Source organism: Culex quinquefasciatus, chromosome 2 (genome assembly GCF_015732765.1).
Source record: "Culex quinquefasciatus strain JHB chromosome 2, VPISU_Cqui_1.0_pri_paternal, whole genome shotgun sequence".
NCBI classification, from domain to species: domain Eukaryota; kingdom Metazoa; phylum Arthropoda; class Insecta; order Diptera; family Culicidae; genus Culex; species Culex quinquefasciatus.
This window is the reverse complement of record NC_051862.1, coordinates 52,688,086-52,705,721: the sequence shown is the minus strand read 5'-3', so window position 1 is coordinate 52,705,721 and position 17,636 is coordinate 52,688,086. Positions and strand designations below refer to the sequence as shown.

Here is a 17,636-nt window from a genome sequence, read left to right as displayed (position 1 = left end):
CTTCAATACAAAAAACAGTAAAAACAAACGAGCGTTTGACTTACCTTTTGACGATATCACAGTCCGGAGGTAAAACCTCCAGCAGGTGGGCGGTTGACCTTTCGCGTGCGACCTTTGCCTTCAGGGTGGCTTGCCGGGGGGCGGTGTACTCGTACAGTTCCGTTACGAACGGGATGTCACCGCTGCGATCGTACTGGACGCGCATGAACGAGCGAAGCTCGCAGAGGTTGTTTTTGAACCGGATCAGAATCTGTGGAGCGAAGTCGATTGGATTTTTTTGGACATCGTATTAAGACTTCCAGCTTACTCACCTCCTGCAACCGCTTCAACCCTTCCTCGCTCCTGTCCCGCTTCATCGTCTCCATCGCGGCCCCATCGTGCCCAACCATCCCGGCAATCACGTCCGTGTGGAACCTCACCGACAGCATTCGCTCCGACCTGTCCGAAATCTGCACGCCCAACTTCCACTGCCCTCCGCTCACTCGAACCCGCTCAAACACGTCCATCACCTCGCCAAACACGACAAACGTTCGATCGGTGCGATCCGCGTCCGGCAGTTGGTTGATCTGGTTCACCGTAACGAGACTGTATCCCTCGATTTGAAACCGATAGCGGGGTGAGAGCAGGTCGTCACTTTCCACAGCGGGGGATTTGGCCCGGAGTTCGAACGCTTCCAGACTGTCGTCGTCGTCGTCGAACAGCGCCGAAACGGTGCACTTGTCGTCAAAGTTTTTGCTGCTCGTCGACGGTTGTTGGCTCGAGACCACCGCTGGGGAAGCAATTCGAGGTCGTTTCGCTAGCTGTGAGGCAGTTGACGGCGTTGGGGGAGGTTCCTCGTAGTTGTTGCGCTGCTCTGCTCGGATTTCGCTCTCGAGTGCTTCCAACGCGTCGATGTCGTCGTCGGGACCGTCAAAGGACGGCAGTCGGACTGGTGGCGCTCGCTTGGGAGGTGCTTTTGGAGAAGGTTGCGAAGTTTTCGTCGACGAGACCTGGTGATTCATGATCTCTTCCTCGGGAAGGTTGATGATCTCCAAGTCGGCATCGTCGTCGTCCATCAGCGTGCTGATGGTGTGGACCTGCTCGGGCGGTTTGGCCTTTTGCCCAGCACTTCCCTCAATCGCTTCCAGGTTGATGCCGAGCAGCATGTCGTCCTCCCAATCGTCGTTACCCTGCCGGCTGCTACTAGTTTTTATCTTGGTAGGAGACGAGTACACCATCGGTACCGTCGGAATGTTTGCGTAGCCAGCATTGCGGTTCTTCTCCACGACGACCACCTCCTCGTACTCGGTCTTCGGATCCGGATTCAACTCTTTCCCAAGCGCCCTAAGCAGAACATTCTCAAAGGCATTCGTAATCAGCAGCGTGTCCACCTCACCACCCAAAACCCTAACATTCTTCGGTTCCAAAAACAACACCTTATTAATACATCGTATCGGTCCCATCAACAGCATCTTCGTCCCCGGCGGAATCTTCGTACTCAACGCCGCTATCGGACTGTGCTCCATCCCAACAACGGTCTTCCGCCCATCACTCAATTCCAGCTTCAACATCCGTTTCTTCTTCACGTGCTGAGCCTGGTTCTTCCTCATCTGAATCTCGTCGTCCGCCTCGTCCAGCTTCTTATTGTACAACTTCCTCAACTGATCGTAGCACGGTTCCGAAATGTCCACCAAGTAGTTCAACTGCACCGCGTACTTCCCACCCAACGTCACAAACCCACCACCCTCGCCCCCGACCTCCGGCAGCGTCGAAACTCCCACCTCGCACAGATCCGCCAGCAGCCACTGGTCGTACGCAAACTGGAACAGAGCATCGTTCGAAATCTTGGGATTTTCCTGCAGGCCAAACGTAACGCACCCGGTCAACCACTCGTCCACCACCTTGATCGAGTACTCGCGCAAAAATCGGCCCTTCACCTGGGCCGCTCGGGTCGTTTCCGATTGGATCATCGCGAATGCGCGGAACCGGCCGCGGAATTTTCAAACTTGCGGAACACAAACACGCGATTGACAGAAGTCGAAGCGCGCGCGCGAATGTTTTGTAAACAGGAGTTGGACGATCTAGCCCGCCTGCACGGAAAAAGAAGTTTGGTGTTTATTTATTTAGAAATTCATAATATTTTTTTTCAAAAATTCGCAAATTTAAGAAAAATAAAATGAAATAATCTACAAAATTTTAAAAATAAAATAAGGTGCATATTCCTATCGAATCACGACATTTAATTTTCCGAGATTTCATCTCAAAATTTGTTTTTTTAAGAATTTAAGAATATAAGAATTTAAGAACTTAAGAATTTAAGAACTTAAGAATTTAAGAATTTAAGAATTTAAGAATTTAAGAATTTAAGAATTTAAGAATTTAAGAATTTAAGAATTTAAGAATTTAAGAATTTAAGAATTTAAGAATTTAAGAATTTAAGAATTTAAGAATTTAAGAATTTAAGAATTTAAGAATTTAAGAATTTAAGAATTTAAGAATTTAAGAATTTAAGAATTTAAGAATTTAAGAATTTAAGAATTTAAGAATTTAAGAATTTAAGAATTTAAGAATTTAAGAATTTAAGAATTTAAGAATTTAAGAATTTAAGAATTTAAGAATTTAAGAATTTAAGAATTTAAGAATTTAAGAATTTAAGAATTTAAGAATTTAAGAATTTAAGAATTTAAGAATTTAAGAATTTAAGAATTTAAGAATTTAAGAATTTAAGAATTTAAGAATTTAAGAATTTAAGAATTTAAGAATTTAAGAATTTAAGAATTTAAGAATTTAAGAATTTAAGAATTTAAGAATTTAAGAATTTAAGAATTTAAGAATTTAAGAATTTAAGAATTTAAGAATTTAAGAATTTAAGAATTTAAGAATTTAAGAATTTAAGAATTTAAGAATTTAAGAATTTAAGAATTTAAGAATTTAAGAATTTAAGAATTTAAGAATTTAAGAATTTAAGAATTTAAGAATTTAAGAATTTAAGAATTTAAGAATTTAAGAATTTAAGAATTTAAGAATTTAAGAATTTAAGAATTTAAGAATTTAATAATTTAAGAATTTAAGAATTTAAGAATTTAAGAATTTAAGAATTTAAGAATTTAAGAATTTAAGAATTTAAGAATTTAAGAATTTAAGAATTTAAGAATTTAAGAATTTAAGAATTTAAGAATTTAAGAATTTAAGAATTTAAGAATTTAAGAATTTAAGAATTTAAGAATTTAAGAATTTAAGAATTTAAGAATTTAAGAATTTAAGAATTTAAGAATTTAAGAATTGGGTACTAAAGCCCTATGTCAATTTTTATGTACAACGGTAAAAAACACGATTAAAAACCATTTCTGATCACTTTTTTTCATTTTAATGCAAAAATTTTTTTTGACAAGACAACATTTTTTCGATGGATCAACTATGGTCCCCTTGGAAAAAGCTGTCAAGTAGGAGCTTTTCTGTCAAGAAGGACCGCGAGGATAATTTTTCAAAATTGATTTAAAAATCCATTTTTAACTCTTTGTGGTCGAACAAAGGGTCATTGTACTCAGAAAAATAAGCTTTATCGCTGTAAACAATAATATCAGCAATCTAAGCTTCATTTTAGGACCCAATTTAAGAATTTAAGAATTTAAGAATTTAAGAATTTAAGAATTTAAGAATTTAAGAATTTAAGAATTTAAGAATTTAAGAATTTAAGAATTTAAGAATTTAAGAATTTAAGAATTTAAGAATTTAAGAATTTAAGAATTTAAGAATTTAAGAATTTAAGAATTTAAGAATTTAAGAATTTAAGAATTTAAGAATTTAAGAATTTAAGAATTTAAGAATTTAAGAATTTAAGAATTTAAGAATTTAAGAATTTAAGAATTTAAGAATTTAAGAATTTAAGAATTTAAGAATTTAAGAATTTAAGAATTTAAGAATTTAAGAATTTAAGAATTTAAGAATTTAAGAATTTAAGAATTTAAGAATTTAAGAATTTAAGAATTTAAGAATTTAAGAATTTAAGAATTTAAGAATTTAAGAATTTAAGAATTTAAGAATTTAAGAATTTAAGAATTTAAGAATTTAAGAATTTAAGAATTTAAGAATTTAAGAATTTAAGAATTTAAGAATTTAAGAATTTAAGAATTTAAGAATTTAAGAATTTAAGAATTTAAGAATTTAAGAATTTAAGAATTTAAGAATTTAAGAATTTAAGAATTTAAGAATTTAAGAATTTAAGAATTTAAGAATTTAAGAATTTAAGAATTTAAGAATTTAAGAATTTAAGAATTTAAGAATTTAAGAATTTAAGAATTTAAGAATTTAAGAATTTAAGAATTTAAGAATTTAAGAATTTAAGAATTTAAGAATTTAAGAAATTTAAGAAATTTAAGAATTTAAGAATTTAAGAATTTAAGAATTTAAGAATTTAAGAATTTAAGAATTTAAGAATTTAAGAATTTAAGAATTTAAGAATTTAAGAATTTAAGAATTTAAGAATTTAAGAATTTAAGAATTTAAGAATTTAAGAATTTAAGAATTTAAGAATTTAAGAATTTAAGAATTTAAGAATTTAAGAATTTAAGAATTTAAGAATTTAAGAATTTAAGAATTTAAGAATTTAAGAATTTAAGAATTTAAGAATTTAAGAATTTAAGAATTTAAGAATTTAAGAATTTAAGAATTTAAGAATTTAAGAATTTAAGAATTTAAGAATTTAAGAATTTAAGAATTTAAGAATTTAAGAATTTAAGAATTTAAGAATTTAAGAATTTAAGAATTTAAGAATTTAAGAATTTAAGAATTTAAGAATTTAAGAATTTAAGAATTTAAGAATTTAAGAATTTAAGAATTTAAGAATTTAAGAATTTAAGAATTTAAGAATTTAAGAATTTAAGAATTTAAGAATTTAAGAATTTAAGAATTTAAGAATTTAAGAATTTAAGAATTTAAGAATTTAAGAATTTAAGAATTTAAGAATTTAAGAATTTAAGAATTTAAGAATTTAAGAATTTAAGAATTTAAGAATTTAAGAATTTAAGAATTTAAGAATTTAAGAATTTAAGAATTTAAGAATTTAAGAATTTAAGAATTTAAGAATTTAAGAATTTAAGAATTTAAGAATTTAAGAATTTAAGAATTTAAGAATTTAAGAATTTAAGAATTTAAGAATTTAAGAATTTAAGAATTTAAGGATTTAAGAATTTAAGAATTTAAGAATTTAAGAATTTAAGAATTTAAGAATTTAAGAATTTAAGAATTTAAGAATTTAAGAATTTAAGAATTTAAGAATTTAAGAATTTAAGAATTTAAGAATTTAAGAATTTAAGAATTTAAGAATTTAAGAATTTAAGAATTTAAGAATTTAAGAATTTAAGAATTTAAGAATTTAAGAATTTAAGAATTTAAGAATTTAAGAATTTAAGAATTTAAGAATTTAAGAATTTAAGAATTTAAGAATTTAAGAATTTAAGAATTTAAGAATTTAAGAATTTAAGAATTTAAGAATTTAAGAATTTAAGAATTTAAGAATTTAAGAATTTAAGAATTTAAGAATTTAAGAATTTAAGAATTTAAGAATTTAAGAATTTAAGAATTTAAGAATTTAAGAATTTAAGAATTTAAGAATTTAAGAATTTAAGAATTTAAGAATTTAAGAATTTAAGAATTTAAGAATTTAAGAATTTAAGAATTTAAGAATTTAAGAATTTAAGAATTTAAGAATTTAAGAATTTAAGAATTTAAGAATTTAAGAATTTAAGAATTTAAGAATTTAAGAATTTAAGAATTTAAGAATTTAAGAATTTAAGAATTTAAGAATTTAAGAATTTAAGAATTTAAGAATTTAAGAATTTAAGAATTTAAGAATTTAAGAATTTAAGAATTTAAGAATTTAAGAATTTAAGAATTTAAGAATTTAAGAATTTAAGAATTTAAGAATTTAAGAATTTAAGAATTTAAGAATTTAAGAATTTAAGAATTTAAGAATTTAAGGATTTAAGAATTTAAGAATTTAAGAATTTAAGAATTTAAGAATTTAAGAATTTAAGAATTTAAGAATTTAAGAATTTAAGAAATTTAAGAATTTAAGAATTTAAGAATTTAAGAAATTTAAGAATTTAAGAATTTAAGAATTTAAGAATTTAAGAATTTAAGAATTTAAGAATTTAAGAATTTAAGAATTTAAGAAATTTAAGAAATTTAAGAATTTAAGAATTTAAGAATTTAAGAATTTAAGAATTTAAGAATTTAAGAATTTAAGAATTTAAGAATTTAAGAATTTAATAATTTAAGAATTTAAGAATTTAAGAATTTAAGAATTTTAGAATTTTAGAATTTTAGAATTTTAGAATTTTAGAATTTTAGAATTTAAGAATTTAAGAATTTAAGAATTTAAGAATTTAAGAATTTAAGAATTTAAGAATTTAAGAATTTAAGAATTTAAGAATTTAAGAATTTAAGAATTTAAGAATTTAAGAATTTAAGAATTTAAGAATTTAAGAAATTTAAGAATTTAAGAATTTAAGAATTTAAGAAATTTAAGAATTTAAGAATTTAAGAATTTAAGAATTTAAGAATTTAAGAATTTAAGAATTTAAGAAATTTAAGAAATTTAAGAATTTAAGAATTTAAGAATTTAAGAATTTAAGAATTTAAGAATTTAAGAATTTAAGAATTTAAGAATTTAAGAATTTAAGAATTTAAGAATTTAAGAATTTAAGAATTTAAGAATTTAAGAATTTAAGAATTTAAGAATTTAAGAATTTAAGAATTTAAGAATTTAATAATTTAAGAATTTAAGAATTTAAGAATTTAAGAATTTTAGAATTTTAGAATTTTAGAATTTTAGAATTTTAGAATTTAAGAATTTAAGAATTTAAGAATTTAAGAATTTAAGAATTTAAGAATTTAAGAATTTAAGAATTTAAGAATTTAAGAATTTAAGAATTTAAGAATTTAAGAATTTAAGAATTTAAGAAATTTAAGAATTTAAGAATTTAAGAATTTAAGAATTTAAGAATTTAAGAATTTAAGAAATTTAAGAAATTTAAGAATTTAAGAATTTAAGAATTTAAGAATTTAAGAATTTAAGAATTTAAGAATTTAAGAATTTAAGAATTTAAGAATTTAATAATTTAAGAATTTAAGAATTTAAGAATTTAAGAATTTAAGAATTTAAGAATTTAAGAATTTAAGAATTTAAGAATTTAAGAATTTAAGAATTTAAGAATTTAAGAATTTAAGAAATTTAAGAAATTTAAGAATTTAAGAATTTAAGAATTTAAGAATTTAAGAATTTAAGAATTTAAGAATTTAAGAATTTAAGAATTTAAGAATTTAAGAATTTAATAATTTAAGAATTTAAGAATTTAAGAATTTAAGAATTTAAGAATTTAAGAATTTAAGAAATTTAAGAATTTAAGAATTTAAGAATTTAAGGATTTAAGAATTTAAGAATTTAAGAATTTAAGAATTTAAGAATTTAAGAATTTAAGAATTTAAGAATTTAAGAATTTAAGAAATTTAAGAATTTAAGAATTTAAGAATTTAAGAAATTTAAGAATTTAAGAATTTAAGAATTTAAGAATTTAAGAATTTAAGAATTTAAGAATTTAAGAATTTAAGAATTTAAGAAATTTAAGAAATTTAAGAATTTAAGAATTTAAGAATTTAAGAATTTAAGAATTTAAGAATTTAATAATTTAAGAATTTAATAATTTAAGAATTTAAGAATTTAAGAATTTAAGAATTTTAGAATTTTAGAATTTTAGAATTTTAGAAGTTTAGAATTTAAGAATTTAAGAATTTAAGAATTTAAGAATTTAAGAATTTAAGAATTTAAGAATTTAAGAATTTAAGAATTTAAGAATTTAAGAATTTAAGAATTTAAGAATTTAAGAATTTAAGAATTTAAGAATTTAAGAAATTTAAGAATTTAAGAATTTAAGAATTTAAGAAATTTAAGAATTTAAGAATTTAAGAATTTAAGAATTTAAGAATTTAAGAATTTAAGAATTTAAGAATTTAAGAAATTTAAGAAATTTAAGAATTTAAGAATTTAAGAATTTAAGAATTTAAGAATTTAAGAATTTAAGAATTTAAGAATTTAAGAATTTAAGAATTTAAGAATTTAAGAATTTAATAATTTAAGAATTTAAGAATTTAAGAATTTAAGAATTTAAGAATTTTAGAATTTTAGAATTTTAGAATTTTAGAATTTTAGAATTTAAGAATTTAAGAATTTAAGAATTTAAGAATTTAAGAATTTAAGAATTTAAGAATTTAAGAATTTAAGAATTTAAGAATTTAAGAATTTAAGAATTTAAGAATTTAAGAATTTAAGAATTTAAGAATTTAAGAATTTAAGAATTTAAGAATTTAAGAATTTAAGAATTTAAGAATTTAAGAATTTAAGAATTTAAGAATTTAAGAATTAAAGAATTTAAGAATTTAAGAATTAAAGAATTTAAGAATTTAAGAATTTAAGAATTTAAGAATTTAAGAATTTAAGAATTTAAGAATTTAAGAATTTAAGAATTTAAGAATTTAACAATTTAAGAATTTAAGAATTTAAGAATTTAAGAATTTAAGAATTTAAGAATTTAAGAATTTAAGAATTTAAGAATTTAAGAATTTAAGAATTTAAGAATTTAAGAATTTAAGAATTTAAGAATTTAAGAATTTAAGAATTTAAGAATTTAAGAATTTAAGAATTTAAGAATTTAAGAATTTAAGAATTTAAGAATTTAAGAATTTAAGAATTTAAGAATTTAAGAATTTAAGAATTTAAGAATTTAAGAATTTAAGAATTTAAGAATTTAAGAATTTATTCTACGATCCACGGATTTAGCTCACGAGGTGGTCACTCCAAATATATTGCATTTATTTCATAAGTTGATCCGTATGTGCATCCATATCGTGGCTAAATCCACAATAAGAATCTGATTGTAAAAATAGTCAAATATTTAATATTTTGTAAATATTTAACTACGAATACAGTAATTTAGGGGATGAATACAAAATTATATCGATAGTTCCCGTAGTGTTGAAGATACTAAAATGTCTGTAACAGAAATCTGGGTACAAAAGCTATGGCTGATGTGTATACACCATGGCCACCATTGCCGGAAACCTTTTCATATTTTCTTTTAAAAGTTGAAGCCGGTTGAGGACCACTGTACTGTAGCGGGATTTTTCCAACCCGGCGGGCTTTAATCTAAAATTCGCCAGTCTATGACATTTCCAAACGTCACATCAGTTTTGTTTTCATCCCGTGCTGTGGTGGCGTCTGTTTTGCTGATCCGGCCGAAAATTCGGAATTGTTTTCAATAGTTTTCCCACTAAATTGGACGAATTGTATGTGAGCTGTTCGTTCCGACCATGGCCCAAAGCAAGACGGACCTGTTGGCCGTTCTGGCTGTGCTGAAAAAGTACAATTTGAAGGTGAGTTTTTGGTTGGTTGATTTGTGGTGGCTTGATGATTTGTTTTGCTTTTTTTAGGGGACGGAAGATTTGCTGAAGAAGGAGGCCAGTTTGTCGGACATTCCGGAGAATGCTGCCGGTGAAGCGGATGTGAACAGTGTGCTGGCGGCGTACAAGAGTGAGGGTGATCCGGATATTTACGAGAATTCTTACATGGATTTGCGGAGGTTTGTGGAGGAATCGTTGGACATTTACCGGCACGAGTTGGGGTTGATTTTGTATCCGGTGGTGGTGCACATGTACATCGAGTTGGTTTACAACGGGCACGAGGAGCAGGCGAAGAAGTTTATCAGCAAGTTTGGTCCGGAGCAGGAGTATTACTACCAGGACGAGCTGGCCAAGCTGGCGATGATAACGAAGAAGGACCAGATGAGTGGGAATGACCTGACGGATACGTTCAAGTCGAACTCGTTTACGATTCGGATCTCGCGTGACACACTTTCGCTGCTGAAGCGGCATCTGCACGAGAAGAAGGCGTCGGTGATTTTGAACATCGTCAACGAGCATCTTTACTTTGATCTGTATGAGGGAGTTGCGCGGAACAAGGCTCAATGTGATGCGACGACGGGGGCCATGGTGGGGGAGGCGCGGCGCACGGAAAATAAAGTTAAGGTTTATTATGGGTTGCTGAAGGAGCCGGACGTGCAAACGCTGGTGCAAGCTCCACCGGAGGAGGACGACGACATGGATCCGGACGCGCCGGATAAGCCGAAGAAGAAGAAGCCGAAAAAAGATCCGCTGTTTTCGAAAAAGTCCAAAACCGACCCAAACGCACCGCCTTTGGATCGGATTCCACTACCGAAGTTGAAGGACGTGGACAAGATGGAAAAGATCAAAGCACTTCGGGAGTCCTCGAAGCGGGTCAACCTGGGACCGGACTGTCTTCCTTCTGTTTGTATGTACACGCTGCTTAACGCGAACTACACCGTCACTTGCGCCGATATCTGCGAGGACTCGAGCCTGATTGCGATCGGCTTTTCGGATTCCTCAATCAAAGTTTGGTCACTTTCGCCGGTGAAGCTGCGCGAGATGAAGGGCGCTGACCTGCTGAAGGAAATTGACCGCGATGCGGACGACGTGCTGATCCGGATGTTGGACGATCGCAAGGCGGAGACCAGCCGGGTGCTGCACGGCCACAGCGGCCCGGTGTACAGGACGGCGTTCGCCCCCGATCGGACCATGATGCTGTCCTGCTCGGAGGATTGCACCATTCGACTGTGGTCGCTGCACACGTGGACCTGCGTGGTCGTCTACAAGGGTCACCAGTTCCCGGTTTGGGACGTTCGTTTCTCTCCCCACGGACACTACTTCCTAAGCTGTTCGCACGACAAATCGGCCCGTCTCTGGTCCACCGATTCCCACCAGCCGTTGCGCATCTTCGCCGGCCACCTCTCAGACGTGGACGTTTGCATTTTCCACCCCAACTCGAACTACGTCGCGACCGGCTCGAGCGATCGTACCGTGCGCCTGTGGGACGTCCCCACCGGGAATCACCTCCGTCTAATGACCGGCCACAAGGCCCCCATCCATTCACTTGCATTCTCCATCTGCGGACGCTACCTGGCCACCGGTTCGGCCGACTGTCGCGTACTCATCTGGGACCTGGCCCACGGCCATCTGCTCGCAGCCCTCACCGGCCACTCCGCGTCGGTTCACGCGCTCTGCTTCAGCCGCGATGGAACCGTCCTCGCCACCGGAGGCCTCGACTGCTGCCTCAAGCTGTGGGACTTTAGCAAGCTGTGCGAGGACATCAGCGGGGAGAACGTGAACGTGTCGCACAATCCGGACGTGCGCGACGGCGAGCCGTACCTGATGCGGTCGTTCCCCACTAAGCAAACGCCGTTCCTAACGTTGCACTTTACGCGGCGTAATTTGCTGCTCGGCGTCGGGATGTTCGAGGGTTCGGCGACTTGAGGTGAGTGAGGGGGAACATATTTCAAAACGTAAATGATTTATGAAATTTTAGATACGCATAAGCACTATATTTCCGGTATTTTATCGGTTGAATAAAAGTATTCCACCGCATCGTGGCCAACATCACTGGTGGAACTAAAAGAAATCCATTATATTTTGAGATCACGCTTGGTCACCTGCTAGATCAAAGTGACTCAACATTCAAACTGTGTAGAAATTTCCTACACGAATGCGACATTGAATTGTTGCGTTGCAGATTACATCCCTAACACGGACGTGAACTAACTAATATCTAAATGGGACATCGTCACGTAACGCGCAACACTTTTCGTTTTTCTGGATTGGCACCGCATCAGAAATATACCCCTTAAGTCTTAGGCTTCACTTTCGTTCTCGTCGCTGTCGGTTTTCATTTCGTCATTCTCAATGTCTTGCATTTCGGGTTCACAATCCGCTACTTCTGAACAAACTGATTCTGTATCTGAATTAGCTTCGCTGCAAATTTCACTTCCACTATTTCTCTTTCTTTGTCCGCAGAATCCATTGTACAACACGCTTGTATGAACTACATTTGTCGAACCATCACTCCAACACGAATTACTTTGTGTTGTGATCAATTTAGGATAGTTTCAACCTAGAAGAATTGCGAATTAAATCGAAGAAAGCAAAACCTCGTGATGCTAAAATCGCTCGTTTTATTGTAATGACGTTTACATTTTTCCGCTCAGGTTCACCCTTTTTCCTCTTGCGTTGGTATTGGTTTGCACGTTAAATTCTGTTCAACCATAATAAATATTCAACACTTTGCCGAAGAAACCGAATCATATCGAGATGTTAACCCTCTAACGCCCATGGTTACTCCAGAGCACCACTAATTTTTGTCTTTAAAATTAAATTTCTCTGCAGCCATGCATTTTTTCAACCTGGTTCAACCTGCGTTAGTTTGTATAGATTGTTGGCTTATAATCATAAAATTTTTATCCAATTTGGTCGACCCAGATACGAGTAATGGTGAAAAACGTAAAAATCTCGATTTTGCTCTGGGAGGGAAGGAGTTAAAAGTGAAATCGACGGCAACATTTCAAAAGGCATCATGTACATTTTGACACTTTCTGGGTTATTACATATTCTGAAAGAACTCCTAATAAGCTACCTCTCCACCAAAAACGAGCAAATGTTACTTCAGTAAATTCTGTTTAATAATGATTTTAAATAAAGTAACATAAACAAAATCTTTGGTATCAGCAGTGTTTGTTTATATAGCCCTGTCAACCTGTCAGATAAAAGACTACATTAACCTCGCGGCGAAAAAAAAAAAGCATCATGAAAAAGACGCCATGTACATTTGCCGAAGAAGTTATGTTTGTTTTTCTTAAATATAATGACGGAAATGGTATTTTCTAGGGGCCGGACAGATAGGTTAATACATTATCAATAGACTAAGATAATTGGTCAACGCATCGACATTTCGTTAATATATTGACGAAATCCCACCATGAGCTAAGAAGCGTGGCCAGTCGAAATGTCATTAAAATCAAAACAAAACAAGTTTGAAATGAAACAGAGAAACAATTTTCACCGGGTTTTTGGTCGCAACGATGGATTCGATCAAGAATACGGCCAAAAAAACTCACAGAACTGTTGGCTACATGGGTGACCGTCTTCTTTTCAGATCTGGGAATGTTCCGGACTCGGAGAAGGAGATTCGCTAGAGAGAAAGCAATAGCGGGTGATAATATAGTGGGTCCGGAATCTGGTACTCGAGGGCAAGCGATAATAGAGGGGATTACGTAAAACCTGTGATAGATTCGAGAAGAAGTGACACTTGCGAAGATTGAACATCAAGAAGAACACTTCTGGGCAAACTGCCTGTGCGTGTAGAACTCTTGCTGGACACCGGAGATCGGCATGCTGCTGGACGTTCTGTCAACGAGCAACGAGTTCTTCACTAACTTAGAGATGAAGGAAGTCGAGTGACGGCAACTTGTACTGTGTCAAGATAATTTCCCTTTAGGCACGAAGATTTGAAGGTCCTGAAGCCCAAGCTGGAGCTCGGAGATTGCCGAGCTGAGGGGCGAGCACTTCGTTCATCGCTTCCTTCGAGAAACCATGGCTCCAAGAGTTTCGATGCACGTGCCCAGTGAATGGAGAAGTTGGATTTTACGTCCAGAGATTCGCTCGCAGTTGTACGGACTCTGTAGTGGAAGTAGAACTTAAACATGGGCATCATTACACGGATCACCTTTTCGTCCTGGTTTGCAAAACCATTCTTTAGCTCACGGGCGTAGCAAATCAACATTTTGCAAGCCGATGCCTTGTCCTCGAGTCCGGCTGTGCGGCTTCCAAAGTTCTGCTGTTCACATTGTCCTGCACCTCGTCGTTGTCCAGCAGGGCCATCAATGATTTGGAAATCATTTGTAGCACCAGCGGAACAAATGAGGGCACTTACTTTTCCGCCAGCTTGCGCACCATCGCCAGGGCATTCTCCAAATGGCGCCAACCGGCCTCCACGTCTGGCTCAAGCTGCATCTTCCTTGTTGTGCAACAGAATAGAAAAAGCGCATCTCCGGATCGAACGGAGGGTCCGCAGCGCCGATTCCTGCAGCTGGCAGGTCGGGGCACTCGCACACCGGAATAGAAACTGCAGAAAATCAGGCCACTGGTTGTTGCTGTTGTCGTCGAACATGTTGCCTTGTTTTTGTTTAGTAAATGTAAGCTGTCAAATTTAAGGTCAAAATAACACGATGGGAACGCCGGCTCAACTTTTCGTCAATAAATTAACTAGTATGTTGATTTCTGCGTCAATATATTGACGAATAGTAAATACTTTGACTCTGTACACCCCCTAGGGTATTTTATTAAATATGGATGACCAAGTATTAGTAAAAGAAACTTTTTTCATCGTTTGTTATCATCAAAACATCTTCTTTTGTTTTTATATCAAAATGGGAATTGGATAATGATGCTCAACATTCAAATGCGTTTTTTCACTCCATGATACCGGCTCAGATCTCTCTTTTTATTTTCTTGATAGAAATTTGTATGGACGAATGGATGATGAAAAATAAAGAATATTCATAATATACCGAAGTATCTGCTAATTTTTTAAGTGATCAGAACTGGTTTTTAATCATGTTTTTTCCATTCTACATAAAAAATTACATAGGGCTTCAGGATCCTGTTATGGGACGACACAAACCGGATCAAATGTACCGAGAGGAAAAGAATTTATTTTTTTTAGGTTTTTTGAGTTTAAAAAATAATTCTTGAAAAAAAAACAGCATGAAAAAAGTATTCTGAAAAGCTGCCTTTTGAAAAGTTCTAAAAATAAATATTTTTTCCTTACTTCGTATTTTAGACCAGATTATAATTGTTTTGAATTATTTTATTGAAAAGAGCAAACAATTTTGCATAACTGTTGATACTGAAAATTGAAAATTTAATAATTATACCTATAGGCAATAAGGCTCTAAATAATTTTTCGTATACAACTGTAGAAAACACGATTAAAAACGATTTCTGATCCCTTCTTTAGTTTTTCATTTTGATGCAAAAAAACAGTGTTCCCACTAGCCTAAGCCATCGGCTAGGCTAGGTTCATTTTTCTGGTTCAGGTTCACTCCACACGTCGGCAAGCATCGTCGGCTCAGGCTCAACGAGCGCCGTGAGCCATGGTTCGTTTGGTTCAAACCAGGCGAGGCTAGCCAAAATGAACCATTGGCTTGAACCAGGCTTGAACCTGATCAAAGAATGTTAGGCTAAACGGCGAGCTCTGTTACACCATGATACTGTTCAACCCTAAATCTACTACTGCGTAACACTGTTACACCGTAACAGTGTTACACCGTAACAGTGTTACACCGTAACAGTGTTACACCGTAACAGTGTTACACCATAACAGTGTTACACCGTAACAGTGTTACACCGTAACAGTGTTACACCGTAACAGTGTTACACCGTAACAGTGTTACACCGTAACAGTGTTACACCGTAACAGTGTTACACCGTAACAGTGTTACACCGTAACAGTGTTACACCGTAACAGTGTTACACCGTAACAGTGTTACACCGTAACAGTGTTGCACCGTAACAGTGTTGCACCGTAACACTGTTACACCGTAACAGTGTTACACCGTAACAGTGTTACACCGTAACATTGTTAAACCATAACATTGTTACACCGTAACATTGTTACACCGTAACATTGTTACACCGTAACATTGTTACACCGTAACATTGTTACACCGTAACATTGTTACACCGTAACATTGTTACACCGTAACATTGTTACACCGTAACATTGTTAAACCGTAACATTGTTACACCGTAACATTGTTACACCGTAACATTGTTACACCGTAACATTGTTACACCGTAACATTGTTACACCGTAACATTGTTACACCGTAACACTGTTACACCGTAACACTGTTACACCGTGACACTGTTACACCGTAACACTGTTACACCGTAACAGTGTTGCAACGAATGTTGTGGTGTAACAATGTTACGGTGTAACAATGTTACGGTGTAACAATGTTACGGTGTAACAATGTTACGGTGTAACAATGTTACGGTGTAACAATGTTACGGTGTAACACTGTTACGGTGTAACAATGTCTCATCATTATATGTGTTACACGGTAGCATTGTTGCACCGTAACACTTATGCATAGTCATAGTTTTCGTTAGCCGGGTTAGCCTGGCTTAAGCCATGGTTCATGGTTCACTGAACCAGGATTGAACCACAAAAGGAGGCTTAAGCCGAACCAATTTTATTGGTGAACCTAGCCTAACCGGTTCATTTGGGAACTCGGCAAAAAAATAAAAATGACAAGACAACTTTTAACGGTGGATTAACTATGGTATCCTTGGAACGAGCTGCAGCATGTCCAGTACGGACTAGAGAGCCTGGAGCTTATTAGAGAAAGGTCATCTCAAACCAAAAGTACCAATCGAAGCACGAGAACTGTCAAATGGAGGTACCAATCGAGCATAAGACCAAGGGTCCTGATTGCTCAAAATCAACCACTCCATTCGCGAGCACAGATAGCAGGCGACACGATACTGCCCTGATGAATTCCTACTTCCCGAACACTCTCTTTTCTACTCTTCTCTCTCTCTGATCGGCTCAGTCTCCGAACGGTTCAGACAGGCCGATCGTCTCCGATCACTCTGAACTGAAAACATTTTTTCTTTGATGCGCTGCGTTATACTCATTGATTTGGGTTGCCTAAAATCAATGTTATCAATTAAATTGTGCATTTATTTTGATTTCATAACATTATAGGCACCATTCAAAGAAACTTCCACCAAGAAAAATCAAATTGATGGCAAACTGAGGGCGTGAAGACAAAAAGACTGCCGCGCTGGCATTTTGTGAGAGTGGCTCTTCGCTGAGCATGGTAGTGTGTGAGTATCGTCGAGCGACGGAGTAGGCAAATATTTTCACGATGTATTTGTTCGCTGAGTGAACAGTTCGGGCCACTCGCTGGCTGCTTGCGAGACTCATTCGCTCATGAATGCTAGCGGGTTGGAATAGGCGACGAATGGATAGGCGATGAGTGAGTGGTTTCTGTTCATTGAACCGAAAATCAGGACCCTTGCATAAGACAAAGGATTTTGCTCGATTGGTACCTCCGTAAATTACAGTACGATTACAATACTTGGAACCAAATTGGTTCCGCTTTGACATCTCTAAATTGAGACCGCTTTGCGAACCACTATTCTGTGTTAAGTTTTAGAGGACCCAATTCTGGTTACATATTATTTTTTTTTAAAAAGGGTAATTTGTAACTTCTTTTTCTAGACTTCTTAACATGAATTTTTCTCTTGAAATTTGACAAATTTGAAATTTTCAACCCCCCCCCCTCCTCCCTCTACGTGGCTTTTGCTTCATACAAGATTTCAACTTTTTTTTTATGGAGCGTGGTTTTTCGCCAGATTAAACTCAAGTCGTCGCCGTCGTGCTAACTTTTCATACATGCATTTTGGGCCAAATTGAGTTAAGAACGCCATTTCGTGCAGCTCACAATGTCTCATCTTTTGACCTTCACAGATCCTCAAAATTCGATTTCAATCCTGAGATATTCATTGAAAACTAAAAAAGCTCCGGAAATTTGTGTCACTTTTCATATGAAAGTAGTTTCAATCTTGTCGTGCTACCTTGTCACTCCATGAAAATTGATGTAAGTGCGACAACTGGCCAAAGGAATTTTAGGTCAGAATGCGTTTGACGCACCAAACAAAACGTGTTTGTTATTGTTTGCATCGCG

The 17,636-nt window shown here is 33.8% G+C and overlaps 2 protein-coding genes across 2 annotated transcripts; one reads left to right on the top strand and one right to left on the bottom strand.

The window, feature by feature from the left end:
- Nucleotides 1–18: 18 nt before the first annotated feature.
- LOC6035683 (recQ-mediated genome instability protein 1) lies at nt 19–1,986 on the bottom strand. The gene is made up of 2 exons (XM_001845765.2): nt 312–1,986; nt 19–250 (listed from the first exon to the last, which is right to left on the bottom strand). Exons 1-2 carry the CDS (start codon nt 1,947–1,949, stop codon nt 41–43), a joined length of 1,848 nt encoding a protein of 615 aa, XP_001845817.2. The 5' UTR covers nt 1,950–1,986; the 3' UTR covers nt 19–40.
- A 7,232-nt stretch (nt 1,987–9,218) lies between these two features.
- Nucleotides 9,219–11,472, top strand: LOC6035682 (transcription initiation factor TFIID subunit 5). The gene is made up of 2 exons (XM_001845764.2): nt 9,219–9,408; nt 9,466–11,472. The coding sequence occupies exons 1-2, from the start codon at nt 9,346–9,348 to the stop codon at nt 11,359–11,361; spliced, it is 1,959 nt and encodes a 652-aa protein (XP_001845816.1). The 5' UTR covers nt 9,219–9,345; the 3' UTR covers nt 11,362–11,472.
- Nucleotides 11,473–17,636: the final 6,164 nt, after the last annotated feature.